The 14,367-nt window shown below is 57.6% G+C and overlaps 1 protein-coding gene across 1 annotated transcript in view; it reads right to left on the bottom strand.

Moving 5' to 3' along the window:
* The window catches only part of LOC106967193 (collagen alpha-1(XIII) chain), a 79,564-nt gene that overhangs the window by 44,805 nt on the left and 20,392 nt on the right, over positions 1-14,367 (bottom strand). The window contains exons 10-14 of the mRNA XM_053207058.1: positions 13,548-13,574; positions 10,496-10,561; positions 6,820-6,927; positions 4,474-4,500; positions 3,827-3,862 (exon numbers count right to left, since the gene is read on the bottom strand). Coding sequence (XP_053063033.1) covers positions 3,827-3,862; positions 4,474-4,500; positions 6,820-6,927; positions 10,496-10,561; positions 13,548-13,574 — 264 coding nt within the window. The remainder of the gene's footprint in view (positions 1-3,826; positions 3,863-4,473; positions 4,501-6,819; positions 6,928-10,495; positions 10,562-13,547; positions 13,575-14,367) is intronic.

Below are 14,367 nucleotides of genomic sequence, written 5' to 3'. Positions count from 1 at the left end.
AGGCAGCTTAATGATACTAGCGGTCCTTCTACAGAAATGTGTCCACCCACACGGCCCCCTGCTGTGACTGGCAGATCGGGATGATCACACCCTGTCGGAGAGGGATTGGAGGAGTGTGGGAAGGGCCGGCGTGGCCATACGGCGGGGGCCCAACTTGGACCGGGTAGGAGAGCGTCTGCTCCTCTCGCCCTCACCCCAGCGCCCTAGACGTCCCACCTTAGGGCCCAGCTGATGTCCCTTGGGAGCCCCACAGCCTCCGCAAGGAGTGACCGCAGTTGGAAGCTGCTCTAACAGGGGGCCGTCCCAGCCTGCCTCCCCTGGTCTGAAAACGCACAGCCCCTAGCCTGCGGGGAGGGACTGTGTGCCTCAGTCCTGGTCCTTCATGCAGACCCCAAGGCTTACCGCTGACCGCCCCGCGCCAGTGCACCCCCTGCTGCCAGGTCAGATGGACCAGCTCCGACACGCTTAGAGAGAGGCTCTCACCAGGTTTTGTGACCTACATACCGTCTGACAATACCCGTCGATCCCCTTGAGAGAGAGCCAAGGTTGCAATGTTTTAAACACACGTTGCATCGTACGACACATTTAAAGTAGATCGGTGGTCATAAATTTGGATCAAATCGGTACCACACGGGTACACGATAATACTCACAGTGTCTAGGCAGCATGGCTGGTCCCGAGCGGGGTGGGGGCAGCATGGGGCCTGCTGGCACCCTGGGCTTTGATCCTAAGGAGCTAGGGAAGGAGACTGCCTGCTGGCCTGGCTGGTCACTGAGAGCGATGCCAGGCCTGGTCCAGCCACCCAGGGGTGGCGGTGGTGGGCAGAACCGATCATTAGCAAACTCTGCAGGCCACGAAACATCTTTGCTAAGACTTCAGTTCCACCCATGCTGAAAGAAAGGCTCCCTGCCTGTGTATCAGGTCGCCAGGACGGAGAATTGAAGTAGACGTGGGTCTGTCGGTTACCCCATGGGTTCCCCTTGCACCCGAAACACAGGGGCCGTCCTATGGCCTCTGCCCCGGTATGGTGCTCCGACCGCCAGCGCTCACTCCTCCCTGGGTGCTGGGGTGGGTGCCTGTTACCAGCATCCAGCTGTCTCCTCTGCACGCCCCCTTCCAAGTACAGAGGGGAGGAGAGAGGAAAAGAGAGACTAGGTAGATAGACAAAGAAGGAGTTCGGGGGATAAGCCTCCACATTCCAGGGAAGGCACAGGGAGGACAGCCCGTGCACAGCTAGCTTAGCCTAGGCCGACACCCTCTGAGTAGACACTCACTTCTGTGTCTGGGCCAGAAGACTGGACCCTGGGCTTGGACTCATGAGACCTGGCCTCCGATTCCAGCATGATCTTTCGGCAGCCGTGCAACCTTGGGCAAAGGACTGACTTCTCTGAACTTCTCATCTGTACGCGGGGGGATACAGAGCTCTAACGGGCCACGGTCAGGACCGGTGGGATAGGGAGCACGTGAACTTTGGCTAAACCAGAGATGGGAAGTCCCTGGGCACCAGCATCCTTGTCTCGGCGCTCCGACGGGAAGCAAACTTTTGCCTGAATATGGTGGTCACTGGCTCGAGACACCCACAGCCCCAGTGGGTCTGGGGCAGTGGGATGGGCACTTGTAGCCTCTTGAGAGTCCCTTGACACCTGGCCCTGAGCTGAGGCTATTCCCTCCTCAGAAAAATAGACCCCCAAGCTCCTTTCTGGATGAGCCAGATTTCCAGTGGGCCCGCGGATGCAGATGCCTGCCGTGGCACACGGTTTCCCCGCCGCTGGCATCGCGGTGACTCTGGGGGAACTTCTGGCTGCCTGCACGGAACCAGGAGGCAGCAAATTTTGTAAGCCTGTGTGTGTGGATGGAAGCAACCGCAGAGGCTATAATTTCTACTTCCTGACACAACACAAATTTCTCAGTTTGTGCAGAACTAATTAAAGGTCTCTCAGGTCTTGCCATTTTGGCCCCCTGCCCCCCCGCCAAGCTCCCATAAAACAGTGCGGTGATGGCAGCCGCCCGATTATAGAGTGTGAGGAATGTGCTTCTCCAGAGCAATCTTTCCCGTTCCCAAGTCCCTCCCTCTTCTCGTTCTGCCTCTCCTTCCTGCGTCCTTCCTTCTCCTGGCGCTGGGTCTAGAGGGCTGCATGAGGCTCCTTGTGGCAGGTGGTACCACGGGAAGGACCCAGGCCTGGGCTGGAGTTCCTGCTCTGTCCCTGAGGAGCCATGACACTCTGGGCAAGCCTCAGTGTCATTTGTTAAACAGGAGAGTAGCACCGGCCTCAGGGTGCTTGGGCGGCTCATCCAGTTAAGTGTCCGACTTCGGCTCAGGTCACGATCTCATGGTTCATGAGTTCGAGCTCTGCGTCAGGCTCACTGCTGTCAGCCCAGAGCCCGTTTCAGATTCTGTCTCCCTCTCTCTCTGCCCCTCCCCTGCTCTCTCTCTCTCTCTCTCTCTCTCTCTCTCTCAAAAATAAATAAGCATTTAAAAAAAAGAAAAAAAGAAGAGTACCAGCCTCGCAGCGTGGTTTTAGGATTAGAAATAACGCAGGTCACATTGAAGGACAGCCTGGGCACATGGTAGGCATTCAGTAAGTGGTGACTATTATTAACATCATTTGTAAGTTATTATCGTTATTGTAATGACTGCCCCTGGGCCTTTGCTCAACTTGTCTCCCTGTCTAAAGTGCCATGTCCCTTCAGATCTGCTGGTTGAAGGATCACCGTGGTGGATTAAAAACGGCCATGGATGCTTTGCTATTCCTTCCACAAGAAGTGGAGGCGGCGTGTCCTCCAGCACCCCCACTGATGCGCGTGACTTAGCCACGTGACTTCCTCTGACCAATAGGATAACAGAAAGTGTGATGCCTTGACCGCTTTGGAAAAGCTCTTGTGCTCTCAATATTTGCGGGTTGAACACTGCCCTGGGCCTGCCATGCTGTAAGAAAACCTGTGTAGCCTACCGATGGCTGAAACGCCACACGGGGGAGAACAGAGACACCCAGACCACGGCCAGCACCAACCCCCAAACGTGTGGATGAGACCGTCTTGGCCTCTCTGGCCTTTCCACCCATCATCTAACGCAACGGCCCGAGCGAGCCCAGAGGAGACCAGCAGAACTCCCAGATGGCCAATCCACAGAACCAGAGTGAGAAATAAATTACCACTTGAAGCCAGGAAGTTTGGGACGGTTTGCTACACAGCTACGGATAACCGATACGCCCACCCATTCACCAAGATTGAGCCCACAGGCTGTTTTCTCCCAGAAGACTTCCCAAACCCCTCCCAGCCTGGGATGAATCTCTCTACCCCACTACCCATATTCACACAGTGCTTTGTGATGGTAGCTTAGCACAACCTGCCTTCACCAGGATTATTTGTACAGGAATCTCTGTCTCTCTGGACTGCAAATTGCCAGAGAGCGGGGTTGGGACCCCACCTCCATATTCCCCACCATGCTCAGCATGGAGCTCTGCCCAGGGCGGGCCCTGGTAATCTGTTCCCATTTACCAGGCCCTCAGGGGGCCAGTGAGAACCTGACTGCCTTGGTACAGATACAGGGCCCCAGTTGGTGGTAGGGGACCCACCTGAGTCTGAGGTCTGGCTGGGCCACTCATCACCTAAGGTCTTGCCCTTCTGAGCTTCCTCCTCCCCCCAGTGGAGACGCAAACTCCTGTCCAGCCAACCTCACAAGTGTGAGGCTCACACTGGGCAAGTGTGTGTGCAAACACGCATGGGCACAAGTCCTGACCCCGCATGCGTCATGGTGAAGACCCACTTGGGTTACTGGGGGGGGCGGGAGGTAAGATCCTTCCTTCCCCCTCCCACTCCTCCTTACCTTTCGGCCGTGGTAACCCTGGATTCCTGGGTCTCCCTGGGGGAACAAAGAGAAGACCGTTAGTGGGACTTTCCCAAATTCTGGCTTGCGCTGTCGCCCTCACATTGCCCTTCCTCTTCTCAACGACTGTGAATCCTCCCGACTTCCAGCCAACCCTGGATCAATAGCTCTGCTTCCTCCGAAACACACGTGCGACGTGGTTGGGCACGGTCAGTGCTTTGCGACTTCTTGTCCCCAGAGCCCCGGGGTCCCCGGCTTCAGAGGGAGAGTCTGTTTGACACTTTGGGCCTCCACACAAGGTCTCACTAGAAACCCGATGACCCTGCAGGTCCCTTCCGGTTCTGACTCCAGGTGAATCGCTCTTTTATTGGGACGTTGTGACAGTGCCCCGGGCATCAACCTGGAGTTTCCAGCCAGACTCTAAGCTCCTCGGAGGGTGGGGCCGCGGCTCCCATACTCGTCATCGTGCCTGCCTAGGGGACCCAGGCAATTCCCAAGAGGGGAGTGGCGCTTTGGGAGCGAGCCAGGCGTGATCCGTCCCTCACTGAGGTCCCTCTCAGATCCTTACTCGGCAGCCTTAGGCGCTGAGTCTCCCCCCGCAGACAGCGCTCCCACCCATTCAGTGCGTCACCCCAAAGGGCTCTCACCTTTGGTCCTGGAGGCCCAGGTAAGCCCTGTGGAAGCAAGAGCAAGGTGAGTGGAGATGGGCTCTGCAGGGAGACAGTGCAGGTTAGGCGTGTGCGCAGTGGAGGCTGGGCCAGGGGAGGGCCCGAGCAGCGATAATGAGTTCTGGATGTGCTAGGGAGCGGGTCTAGAAGATCCTGGACCGGTATCTGAAACCTGCCGAGGGCACACGGGGACGACAGGCTCGAGGGCCTCTTTGGTGCCATGTGGGCACCGTGGGCATCTCTGCTGTGCCCGCCCACTGGAAAATAAGCATCCTGCTAATTTGACAGTGTGGTTTGGTCCAGGTCCCCACCCACCCGCCTCCTAATTGGGACCCCTCCCTGGGAAGCCGACCTTGCCCAACAGAGCCTCGGTTTTGCCTTTCTTTGGCCCTGTCAGCTTCCTGAAGAGCCTTCTGTCTCCTTCTGCCCCAGGGCGCTGTGACCACGGCAGTTAGCCGTGGGGAGGTGGTGTGGGCCCAGGGCCCGCGGGAGCCCAAGGGAGAGGCAAAGGAAGGCTGTGGCTCCACTGTGGTCTGGGGCGTAGGTGTGGGCAGCAAACGTGGGCTGAAGAAAACCAAGATGCCCAAATCTGGTCTGTTTTAATTGGTTTCAAAACATGCTTCCTGGTTTTTCTTCTTTATAAACAACCTAACAAAGAAAACCATCTGGCTCGGGTCCAGTGAGTAGGAACCCAATACGTTGGGGTAGGGGTCGTCAAAGAAGTAGATTTTGAGTACTTTGTTGGTTTTCTTGCCTGGGTTGGGTTCAGGTCCCTAAATTTCACTTCCTTTCAGGGTTTCCATTTTCCCATCTCCAAACCCATAGAAGTGAGACTAATATTTCTCCCCGGGGTCCCAAACAGAAATATTTAAAATCTATTGTGGAGGTCAAGCTGGGCGGGAGAGCTGGCAAGCTAGGTTTTCACATTGCTGAGGTGCCAAGCTGGGTGCCCTGGGCGGCCAGGGCTGTTGCCCGGCATTGGTAGCAACCTCAGCTACACCGGACCTCGGCATCGGTGGCAAGAGCAGCTGAGGGGCCCAGGTTTGTGGCCGAGTGACCTGGAAAGTAGCTGTTGTCATCGAGGACTATTTGGCAGGGACATCGCGGACCTAGCAATTCCCCACCTCTGGGAATCTGTTGCAGCGAAAGAATCAGAGACGCACACACACATTTATGGGCAAGGCTATATATTACAGAAGGAACTCATTAACTATTTGTAAATAGGCCCACATCACGGGGGACTTCGGCCGTAGGAAAGGGAGTGGTTTACGATATTAAGTAAAAAACATAAGAGGACACAAACCGTTATATTATTCAGCACACTTGCGGACCTGGAAAATGCGTGAGTGCCGCTACGTCTAAGGAGAAAAATGGAAGGGCCCTCCGAAATGTTAATAACGGGGAACTCTATGCATAGGGCAAAATAGACGCTTTAAAACACTTTGTCCGTCTTCGAAATTCTTCTCAATGAATGTATGATGCTTTTGGCATAAGAAGGATAAAGGTTTCTTTCAATCATGTGAATAAACCATGTTGAACAGATGTTGCCTTTAACCCTGTCCCTTCAGAAACATATGGCCTTAGTCTTACCTCGAAGACTGAGAGGACCCATTTTCTGCAAAGAAGTCCAGGTTATTCTGCCCTGGTTCTCTGTTGCATTAAATAGGCCAGGAGAGCGGGGTCTTGACCAAGGCTTGGAAACCTTGGTGGCTTGACCTACTGCCTGAGCGTGGTCTGGTCTGGAGGGGGCACCTGTTGACCTCCCTTGGCTACAGCAGTGATCCAATCCTCAGGCTTGATTCAGGGTCCCCCTGGCTTACCAGACATCCAGATTGGCTGGAAGGCGGCCCAGGGGTGCAAAACCCACATACAGTAGCAAAGGCATATTCATTAGGGTGCCGGGTGGTCAGATGGCCCTTAGCTACCTTCTTCAGAACCCACTGCCCCCAACTCAGGTTTTTCTAAGCCCAGGGGTCAGGGGACAGCCTTCAAAGGCGGCCCTGGGAACTTTCTTTCCAAGCTCTTCTCTGCCGAGGCTGGGAAAGGGGCAACCTCTTAGTGATTCCCTGCCTGGAAAGCAATGACTGGAATTGAGGCCTGGCCCCAGGAGCTGGGTTTTCAGAACCAGAGTTCAACAGTTGAGTTGGGCAGGGATGGGTAGCTTCTTGCGTGACCCGCCTACGTCCAATGGCCTTGCCAAGGTGTTTCTGCCTGTTAGGCGGGGACCCAGATTCTTGTCAGTTATGCAAAGTTGGGATGCTTCCAGAGAATTCTTGGGACAAACCTTGGGAGACGAGGTGGTAGAGAGAGGAAGGAGATACTTACGGGGGGCCCCATGGGCCCTGGCAGTCCCGGGGGCCCCAGAGGTCCGCTCGGTCCAGGGGGGCCTGGTGGCCCCGGTGGTCCTTGGATACCGGCCTGGCCCTGTTCGCCCTGAGATTGGTGGAAATGAGAGTTAGAGGGAGACCCTCAGGGCTGGGGAACGGCTCCCGCCCCAGTGCCATGCACCCGGTGAGGGCCCTATCGTGGGCTCTGGTGGGAAGGTGGTGGGGCGTGACGGTGATGATGCCGTGGTGGTGGCTGCATGCAGGGACCAGTGGCAGCAAGGAGACGGCCAAGACATTCGGCTCCCAAGAGGAGGGGTCCAGAGAGGATCTGCCACACGAGCGGCTGGCCCCCGAGCAGGAGCCCTGCCGGGACCAGAGGCAGAGGAGTGAGCGAGAAGACCCCACCTGACCTCGAGCATATTTGTGGCCTGGTCAGATGGCCGGGGTCCAGCCCAGGTGGTCCTCAGCCTGGCCTGCCTCGGCTCCTCCCTCCGTGTGAACGGTCACATCCTCTCTCTACACCCACCCGCCGGGCATCGAAGGAGAGCAGTACATTCCTGCTTCCGTTTCCTGCCGCAGGATTTTGCTGTCTGATTGTCTGACTCGGACGGTCAAAGGAGGGCCTTAGGTCACAGGCCGCAGAAGTTGGTGTGGCTCACTAAACAACTGGGTGAGTGATTTTATGTAAAACATTTGGGCTGGGGGCTTCTGATGGCACAGGGAGAGCCCTGTCCCTCGAGGCCCACATTCCTACGGGTGATCACAGACTGAGCCCGGGGTCCAGGTAGCCTGGGTTTCCCCTCCCCCATCCTTCCTGCGTGAGGCCTGCTTCTGTCACCTACATGATCTGTGCCTGGCTTCACAGGACAATTGAGTTGGCAACCCTGAACTTGGTTGAGTTTTGAAACCGTAAAGTGCTTTATGCCTATATGGGTCTCGGTTAGTGTTCTTTTGCCCCACCCCTACTCCTCAGTCAGCTGCTCTGAGCCCAGCATTTGTCACCCACCGTCCCTGTGCCCAGGGTGGACCGAAGGCCCAGGGAGCTAGGGGTGGCATCGGGTCCCCCTCAGGAGGAGGAGAGAGCCTGGCCATGTGACCCAGATCATGGGAGTGTGGGCCAAGCCGAATCAACCTAGATCTAGACCGATGCTGTCATATTATTTTCTAAGCGACCTCCCCACGGACCATCTGGGCCCAGCTCCTGTGAGAGGGAGCCCATCCCTGCAGATGGCCGGGCAGGTGTGCGAGAGCTCCAGGCTGGGAGGCAGGGGGACACAGGCGGCCGGAGGTGCGGCTTCAGTGTGCTCTCGGCAATTCCCACAGGAGGAAATGATGAGTACAGGTGGGGGCGCCCAGCTTCAGAAGGAGGACTGTGGGATCCTAGCAGCACCTGCTTCAACCTCCCTTGGCCGGGACGTGCTGGCGCAGATGACCCGGGGTTTCGTCCTGCTGCCCGCTCTGAGAAGCCGCTGGAGGGCGCGGAGCGTCCATGGTGGAGGAGGCAGGGGCAGCGATGGGTCACAAGTCGCGTTTTGCAGAAGAGAAAACGGGCTCGGAGAAGTGGAACTCCCTGACGGAGGCCACGTGGAGAATTCAGTGGGGAGCCAGGACCCAAACTTGGAACTCCGGACTATTCTTATTCATTCCAAATAAGCACCCCACCCCCCCCAGAAAAACGACTCACTGTCCAACTTTCTGCACTTTGGGAGTGACCTCCAACGCCATCTGCTAAGTACATCGTATTTCATACAGTGTCCTCTGTCAGCAGATGTTAGACCCAACGTTTAAGCCTCTTACAGAGCCTGTAAAATCAATACTGGTTTATCGATAGGAAATGGACAAGCCTTTCTATGTCCCATGAGGGCCGACAGCATAAAAATCTTATTCTCCGGGCAAAACCTGCACCAGGCAGAGGAGAGGCCCCCGTTCTTCCCTCCCTACTCCGGAAACCAGGTCAGGGCAGCACAGAAAGTTCTGGCTCACCCGCTCCCTGCTCTTGAAAAGGGAGGCAGTAACACGCAGTGGCCTGGATCGAAGCCTGGGCCCCTCTCAATTTCTTCATCTGTAAGATGGGGATGACGATGACGGCACCCGCCCTGGCGGGTGACTGGTGTGACATTACAAGAGCTAATCCGTGTGGCATTCTTACAGCAGTGCCTGGGGCCCGGCGAGGGCTCAGCCTACAGCAGCTAAAGCAACAGAGGCCAGGAGGTGGCTCTCGGGGGTTGAGGCGAATGGCCATTCTGACAGCAAGACAGCTCTTCTGGAATGGGGTCTGACATTGGGGTGCGGGGGGGTGACAGAGGGGTGGGCCTGGTGCCTCTCTGAGCGGCCGGGGGGCCCCCTGAAGAGTCACGCTTGGAGTAAGCCTTGGGAGCACATGGAGACTCTCGAGGATTTGGCCGCTGTAATGGGATATGTGGGCTCGGGTGGCACATGCATCACGTGTCCCTCTGTATTTTTAGTTGTTAATTGGAGTGAGTTTTCAGCCTCGTGCAGCCAGGTGCCTCAACACGCTGGCCTCTGGGCTCGTGACTCCTGAATATGGCCAGATGGTGGCTCCAGGCCCTGCTGTCAGGCTTTCAGGGAGCATCTCAGAGCCCTGCCACGTCCAGCATGCCCACGGCCTTGGGGGTAGCTCCTGCCCAGCGTGAGGAAGGCCAGGGGCATCAGCGGCAGCCGCGGGCTGCCTGGCCTGGAATCAAGCTGCAATGCTTCTGCCTGGATTCCTGGCTCTGTGGTCTCTTGTTTTCCGTTCTTGGTCACCTGGTCCTCTCCCAGCCGCCTTGGGTTCATAAGGCAGGAAGAAGGAAGCAGTTGCTCATAGCCATTACACCTGTTGGTCGTGGGCCACATTCCCCCTCCAAATTCCCTCACTCCTCAGACTCAGGTTACAAGCGATCAGGTGCTAAGTGACCCATTTCTAAATATAAAGGGTGTGGGTCCAACTGAGCGAGCCGGGAGGGTGGGGTCTGAAGACCCGGTTGCCGGGCTCCCATTCTGCCACTTGCTGTTTGCGTGACCTTGGGCACAAATTTACTTCTCAGAGCCTCGATTTAATCATAGCACTGAAACAATGCGAGGAGCAATGCCGAGTGCTTTGCACACACAATACCCCCCGCGCAGTAGGAACTGCTATTATCCTCGTTTTACAAATGAACACCTGAGGCACAGAAAGGTTAAGCAATTTGCCCCAAAGCCCACAGCTCATAAGAGTCCGAGAAGCTGGGTGCTCTGTAAGTTACTGGCTGCTTGACCTTGGGCAACTGACTTACTATCTCCGAACCGTGACTTCCTCATAATAATAATAATAATAATAATAATAATAATAATAATAGTAATAGTAATAAACAGGGATGATCATGCCTAAGTCATAAAACTGCCGAAAGAAGTAAATGAAGTCACATCTGTACAACGCACAAGCCCAGTGGTGGCTGTCGCTGGTGACTGTTATGAGGAACAGAGGTGTGTGACAGTTGTGGATCTCCTGGGCTTGGGTGTTGTGTATTTCTACATCCATGACATTCGTGGGTCCGTCTTTGTCTAATCGAATGTAACTGAAGTAGAGTGAGGTTCTGGCTTAGTCCATCGTCCCCGCTGGCCCGTCGGGGCCGGGAGACCCGCCAAGCCCCTGGGGAAGCCACTCGTGGTCTGGACAAAGGGAAGGTGTCTACCTGGAAGGTCCGCCTTTTTATGACTGGGGGTGGAGCCAGTCGCACTGAATTGAGGAGAGGCAGCAGCTGAGGAGAAAGATGAGTTGGAAGGCCAGAGGGCAAAGGCCAAAGATCGCAGATGTTCAGAAGGATGCCGAATGTCGCCAGGAAGGCAGGGTGGCCAAGTGGGAGGGGAGGAGAGGAAGAGAGAAGAGTGATTAGTGAGCATGAGGCACAGTGAGGGAAGGTGTGGACGGGGCCCTCTCGCGGCTCGTGGGGTGCAGCACCGAGCTTGCCCTTGGATGGCACAGCATCCCCGAAGGGCAGCGGCCCTCGGGGGTTTGGCCAGCAGCACCCCCGGCCCGGGAGAGTGGGCCTCTTCGGCTGGGCTGTAGAGGCCTCGTGACACACAGCCCACCATTGCACTGCTGTCCCTTCCTGTCCTTGGGGGTGGATGGGGGCTGTCTGGCCAAGGGTGGAGCACACAGAGGCTCCGGTGGGGAGCCACGGGACTGGCTACATTGGTACTCGAAGCCAAGCTGGTCTGTGGCAACCTCTGGGTCGAACGAGAAGGGCTGGTGTCAGCAAATCTGGGGAGGACGGTCAGGGGCCGTGCCAAGTTGGGCTCCCAGGGGCTGAGCCGACCGAGGGTGTGGCTGGTGTGGGCGCAGGCTAAGTGCTACTGAGGTCTCCCCCCCCGGGGGCCGGTGGGTTTGGAAAATAAAGGCTGGGCAAAGATGTCTCCAGCATGTTCAACCACTTTTGGGGGGAGGCAACTCTCCATCACATTATCTGATGTGATTTTCATTTCTGGAAATTCTCGTTGCATTCAGTCTCCCTACCAATCAAAACTGAGCACCCCATGGCTTCAGGAAGTGGTTAGAACCCGTGTGACAGCAAAGATGGCACATAATTGACCTCTCGTTTCTGAAGGCATTTTAACTCACACGAAGCCCCCGGGATGAGTGTTAAGAAGTGGGGGCTCCCTGGGCTGAGAAGGGGAGCCAGCTGTGGCCCTTCTAGGTCACTGCTGCCTGGAGGGACTGCGGCCGCCCCGAGAGCCCAGCCACCTTCCACTGTGGGGTCTGGGGACGTGCAATGTTGGGCTCTGCGTCCAGGGAGCCTCTCAGCAGAGAGGGGCCCAGAGTCCTTCCAGAATCCACAAACCTTCAGGGTAATGATCTGACTGGAGCGCAGAGACGAAAAAGTGCCGCTCGGGTGCTCCTGGTATGGGAGGGGACCGAGGTGGCAGAGACAGGGCGATGGGGGCGTGAGGGCTGAAGTCCACACACACCAGGGGCCCTGCTCCCCGCCCCAGGGCACTCCACCCCTCCCCTCCCTACCCCTCCCCTCCCTCCCTCCCTGGGATGCTGCAGGCTGGAACCGGGGCAGGGACCAGCCCAGGTCCCCCATTATCTTGTGGGCCTGGAGGCCTGCCACCCCACCATGCCTGCAAGCCCCTCGGAGAACCACCAGAGCACTCTCCCTAGATGCCCCCTGCTTTCCTGCCCACGTCCAGATAAACTTCCAGCTGCCTCTCCCTGTCCGTCAGCTGAGCCCCCAACCAAATCCACTCTCCTCCCGGCCTGACTTGTGCCCTACACTGCCATCATCATTGGCTTGCTGCACTCCGTGGCCAAGGTGCTTCTAGAGCCTTCTATTACTGCTCTCTCCCTCTTCTTGTCTTCGGTTGAGGGGCAGAGAGCCCTCCCCCACCTCCACCCCCACACGTTCACTAAGGAAACACTGCCAAAGCGTCTGCTGCCCTGTTGTCTTTGGTGCTGGGGGATGCTGTCTTTCTTTCGGGTAACATAACAATCCTGTGAGCCCATCGTTTCAAATAAACACAGCTGACCTTCTATTATTGTATCAGGATCAGGCTGGCCGGAACACCAGGGCCCCCACGTCCCCGGAGATCATGCCACTGACGGGCTAGTTCTGTCTGTGCTGCTACCGGCCTGTGCCCCCTGCCCGGGCCCGGCCCAGCTGCCCATGTTGTGGACCCCCTGCATCCTCTCCCAGGCCCAGGAACCCAGGGGTCAGAGTCCGGGTGGCTGACCACTGCTAGCGAGGCCCTTCCAGTGGCCTTCTGGAGCCAGACAGACTCTGAGCCTGACTTGTGCTTGTCTGCAGTCCCTCAGTCCCCTTGCCCCGTGGGGCTGGGCAGCCAGGGAAGCCACACTGTGTGTGTGTGTGTGTGTGTGTGTGTGTGTGTGTGTTTCTGGGCACGATAAGGCCCAGGGCACAGGGATGGGCACCTAAAGATGCTAGCCCTCCCTACTCCTACCGCTGGGGTCCGAGAGTGGCGTTTTTCTGGTCCCAGCTCACCGGGGCCCTCGATGGAGGGCACACGTCTCTGCCCTCCCTGTCCCAAGAATGACCCCCTGCCATCAGTGCACCCATTTGAAGCTTCCTAATGGGCTGCAGCAGGCTTTGGGCTCTGTATTCAGGGGCAGAGCAAGGAAAAGGAAGGAGCTGGGGCGTGGGGGGCGATTGGGAGACCCTCCCAGCTCAGAAATCCCCACCCTGCTCGGAGAGGGCCTCCTCTGTTCCTAAGGAGGCACAGCGGAGATTTTATCCTTGAATCAATGCGGCCAGCTCCCAGTTGTCTCCCACCACTGAGGTTGGGGTCATCTGAAATAATGACTAACCCAAAAGTCCCTCTGATTCAGCCCGGGCGGGCCGCCAGACACACGCACTCAGCCACACACACACGCACACTTGCACAAGCTGCACAGCCTCACGGAGGAGGTGATGTGCGGAGGAGACGCAGGGCTGGACGCCCGGAGTTCCAGACACAAATATGCCGGAAGGCTGGCAGGCCCTCCAGCACAGGGACAAACATACAAAGACACACCCGGGAGGGGTGGGGGGGAGAACATGGGCGCTGGAGACCAGCTCTGCACAAACACACCGCTGACCCCCGGGCGCCTTCCTGGGGGCCAGCCATCCCCACGGCCACCGCGCGGGCTGCTGAGTGTTCCCCAACCTCTGTAGGGGCTGGGGGCCCAGGGAGGTGAGGCTGAGCAGGGGGCTGTGCCCCAGGGAGGCTCAGTTTTAGGGGTTCACTTACCCGATGTGGGTACTCTCCACACTGACCCTGGGGAAGGGAGAGAAGAGGCTGGCGTTAGGCACTTTTAGGGGGAATCGTGCCCTCAGGGGTCCCCCGCACATGCTCATCGCCCACCGGCCCTGCTCTGGTCCTGCACCAACTCCCTCCCTCGCCCCTGGCTGGCAGCAGAGAAGAAGCCCCAAGGGCCTGCCTGGCTCTGGCCCCACGGACCCCAGGCAGGATTCCGCTGCCATACCCCCGCGTGCCACGACCGCACTCAAGAGTTATGCTCCTGGCCTGGCTGCAGGTATCTTCCAGAAAGGTCGATGCTCTGGGTGCGTCCCCCCAGTGGCCCCTGAGCAGGAGCCCGTGGATGGGAACTCCAGACACCAAGAGGGCTGGGGGCCACGGGGCCCTCGGAGACGCCTTCTCTGAGGTGGGGGTGCCAGGCTCCTGTGCCATTCGCCTGAGGCAAGCCCAGCAGAGCCTCCATCAGAAACGTAAGGAGGTGGAGAACGTAGGCAGCCAGGAAGGGAGCCAAGCCAGTTTGCAAACTGACACCTCAAAATCCTAGAGCTCACGGCGGCGCATCAGGAAGCGCTTGGGGGTGGCGGGCGGGCAGGGGAGTCTGAGAAAGGCCGGGCGGGCTCCGAGCCACCCCTCCCGCCGAGGAAACACCTCCCAAAGGCAGCTTCTCTCTTCTCTCTCACACACGGCAGCACCGCCGGGGATGTCCCCGTTCTGCTAACTTTTGAAAATAGCCGCTCTGGACTGCTTTCTAACATGGGGGGCGGGGGCGCTGTTTCCTGAGATGAAGGTTCTGGAAAATTTCCATCAGGCT

This window comes from Acinonyx jubatus, chromosome D2 (genome assembly GCF_027475565.1).
Source record: "Acinonyx jubatus isolate Ajub_Pintada_27869175 chromosome D2, VMU_Ajub_asm_v1.0, whole genome shotgun sequence".
Taxonomy (NCBI): Eukaryota; Metazoa; Chordata; class Mammalia; order Carnivora; family Felidae; genus Acinonyx; species Acinonyx jubatus.
The sequence above is the reverse complement of the archived record's forward strand: the minus strand, read 5'-3'. Positions and strand labels throughout refer to the sequence as shown.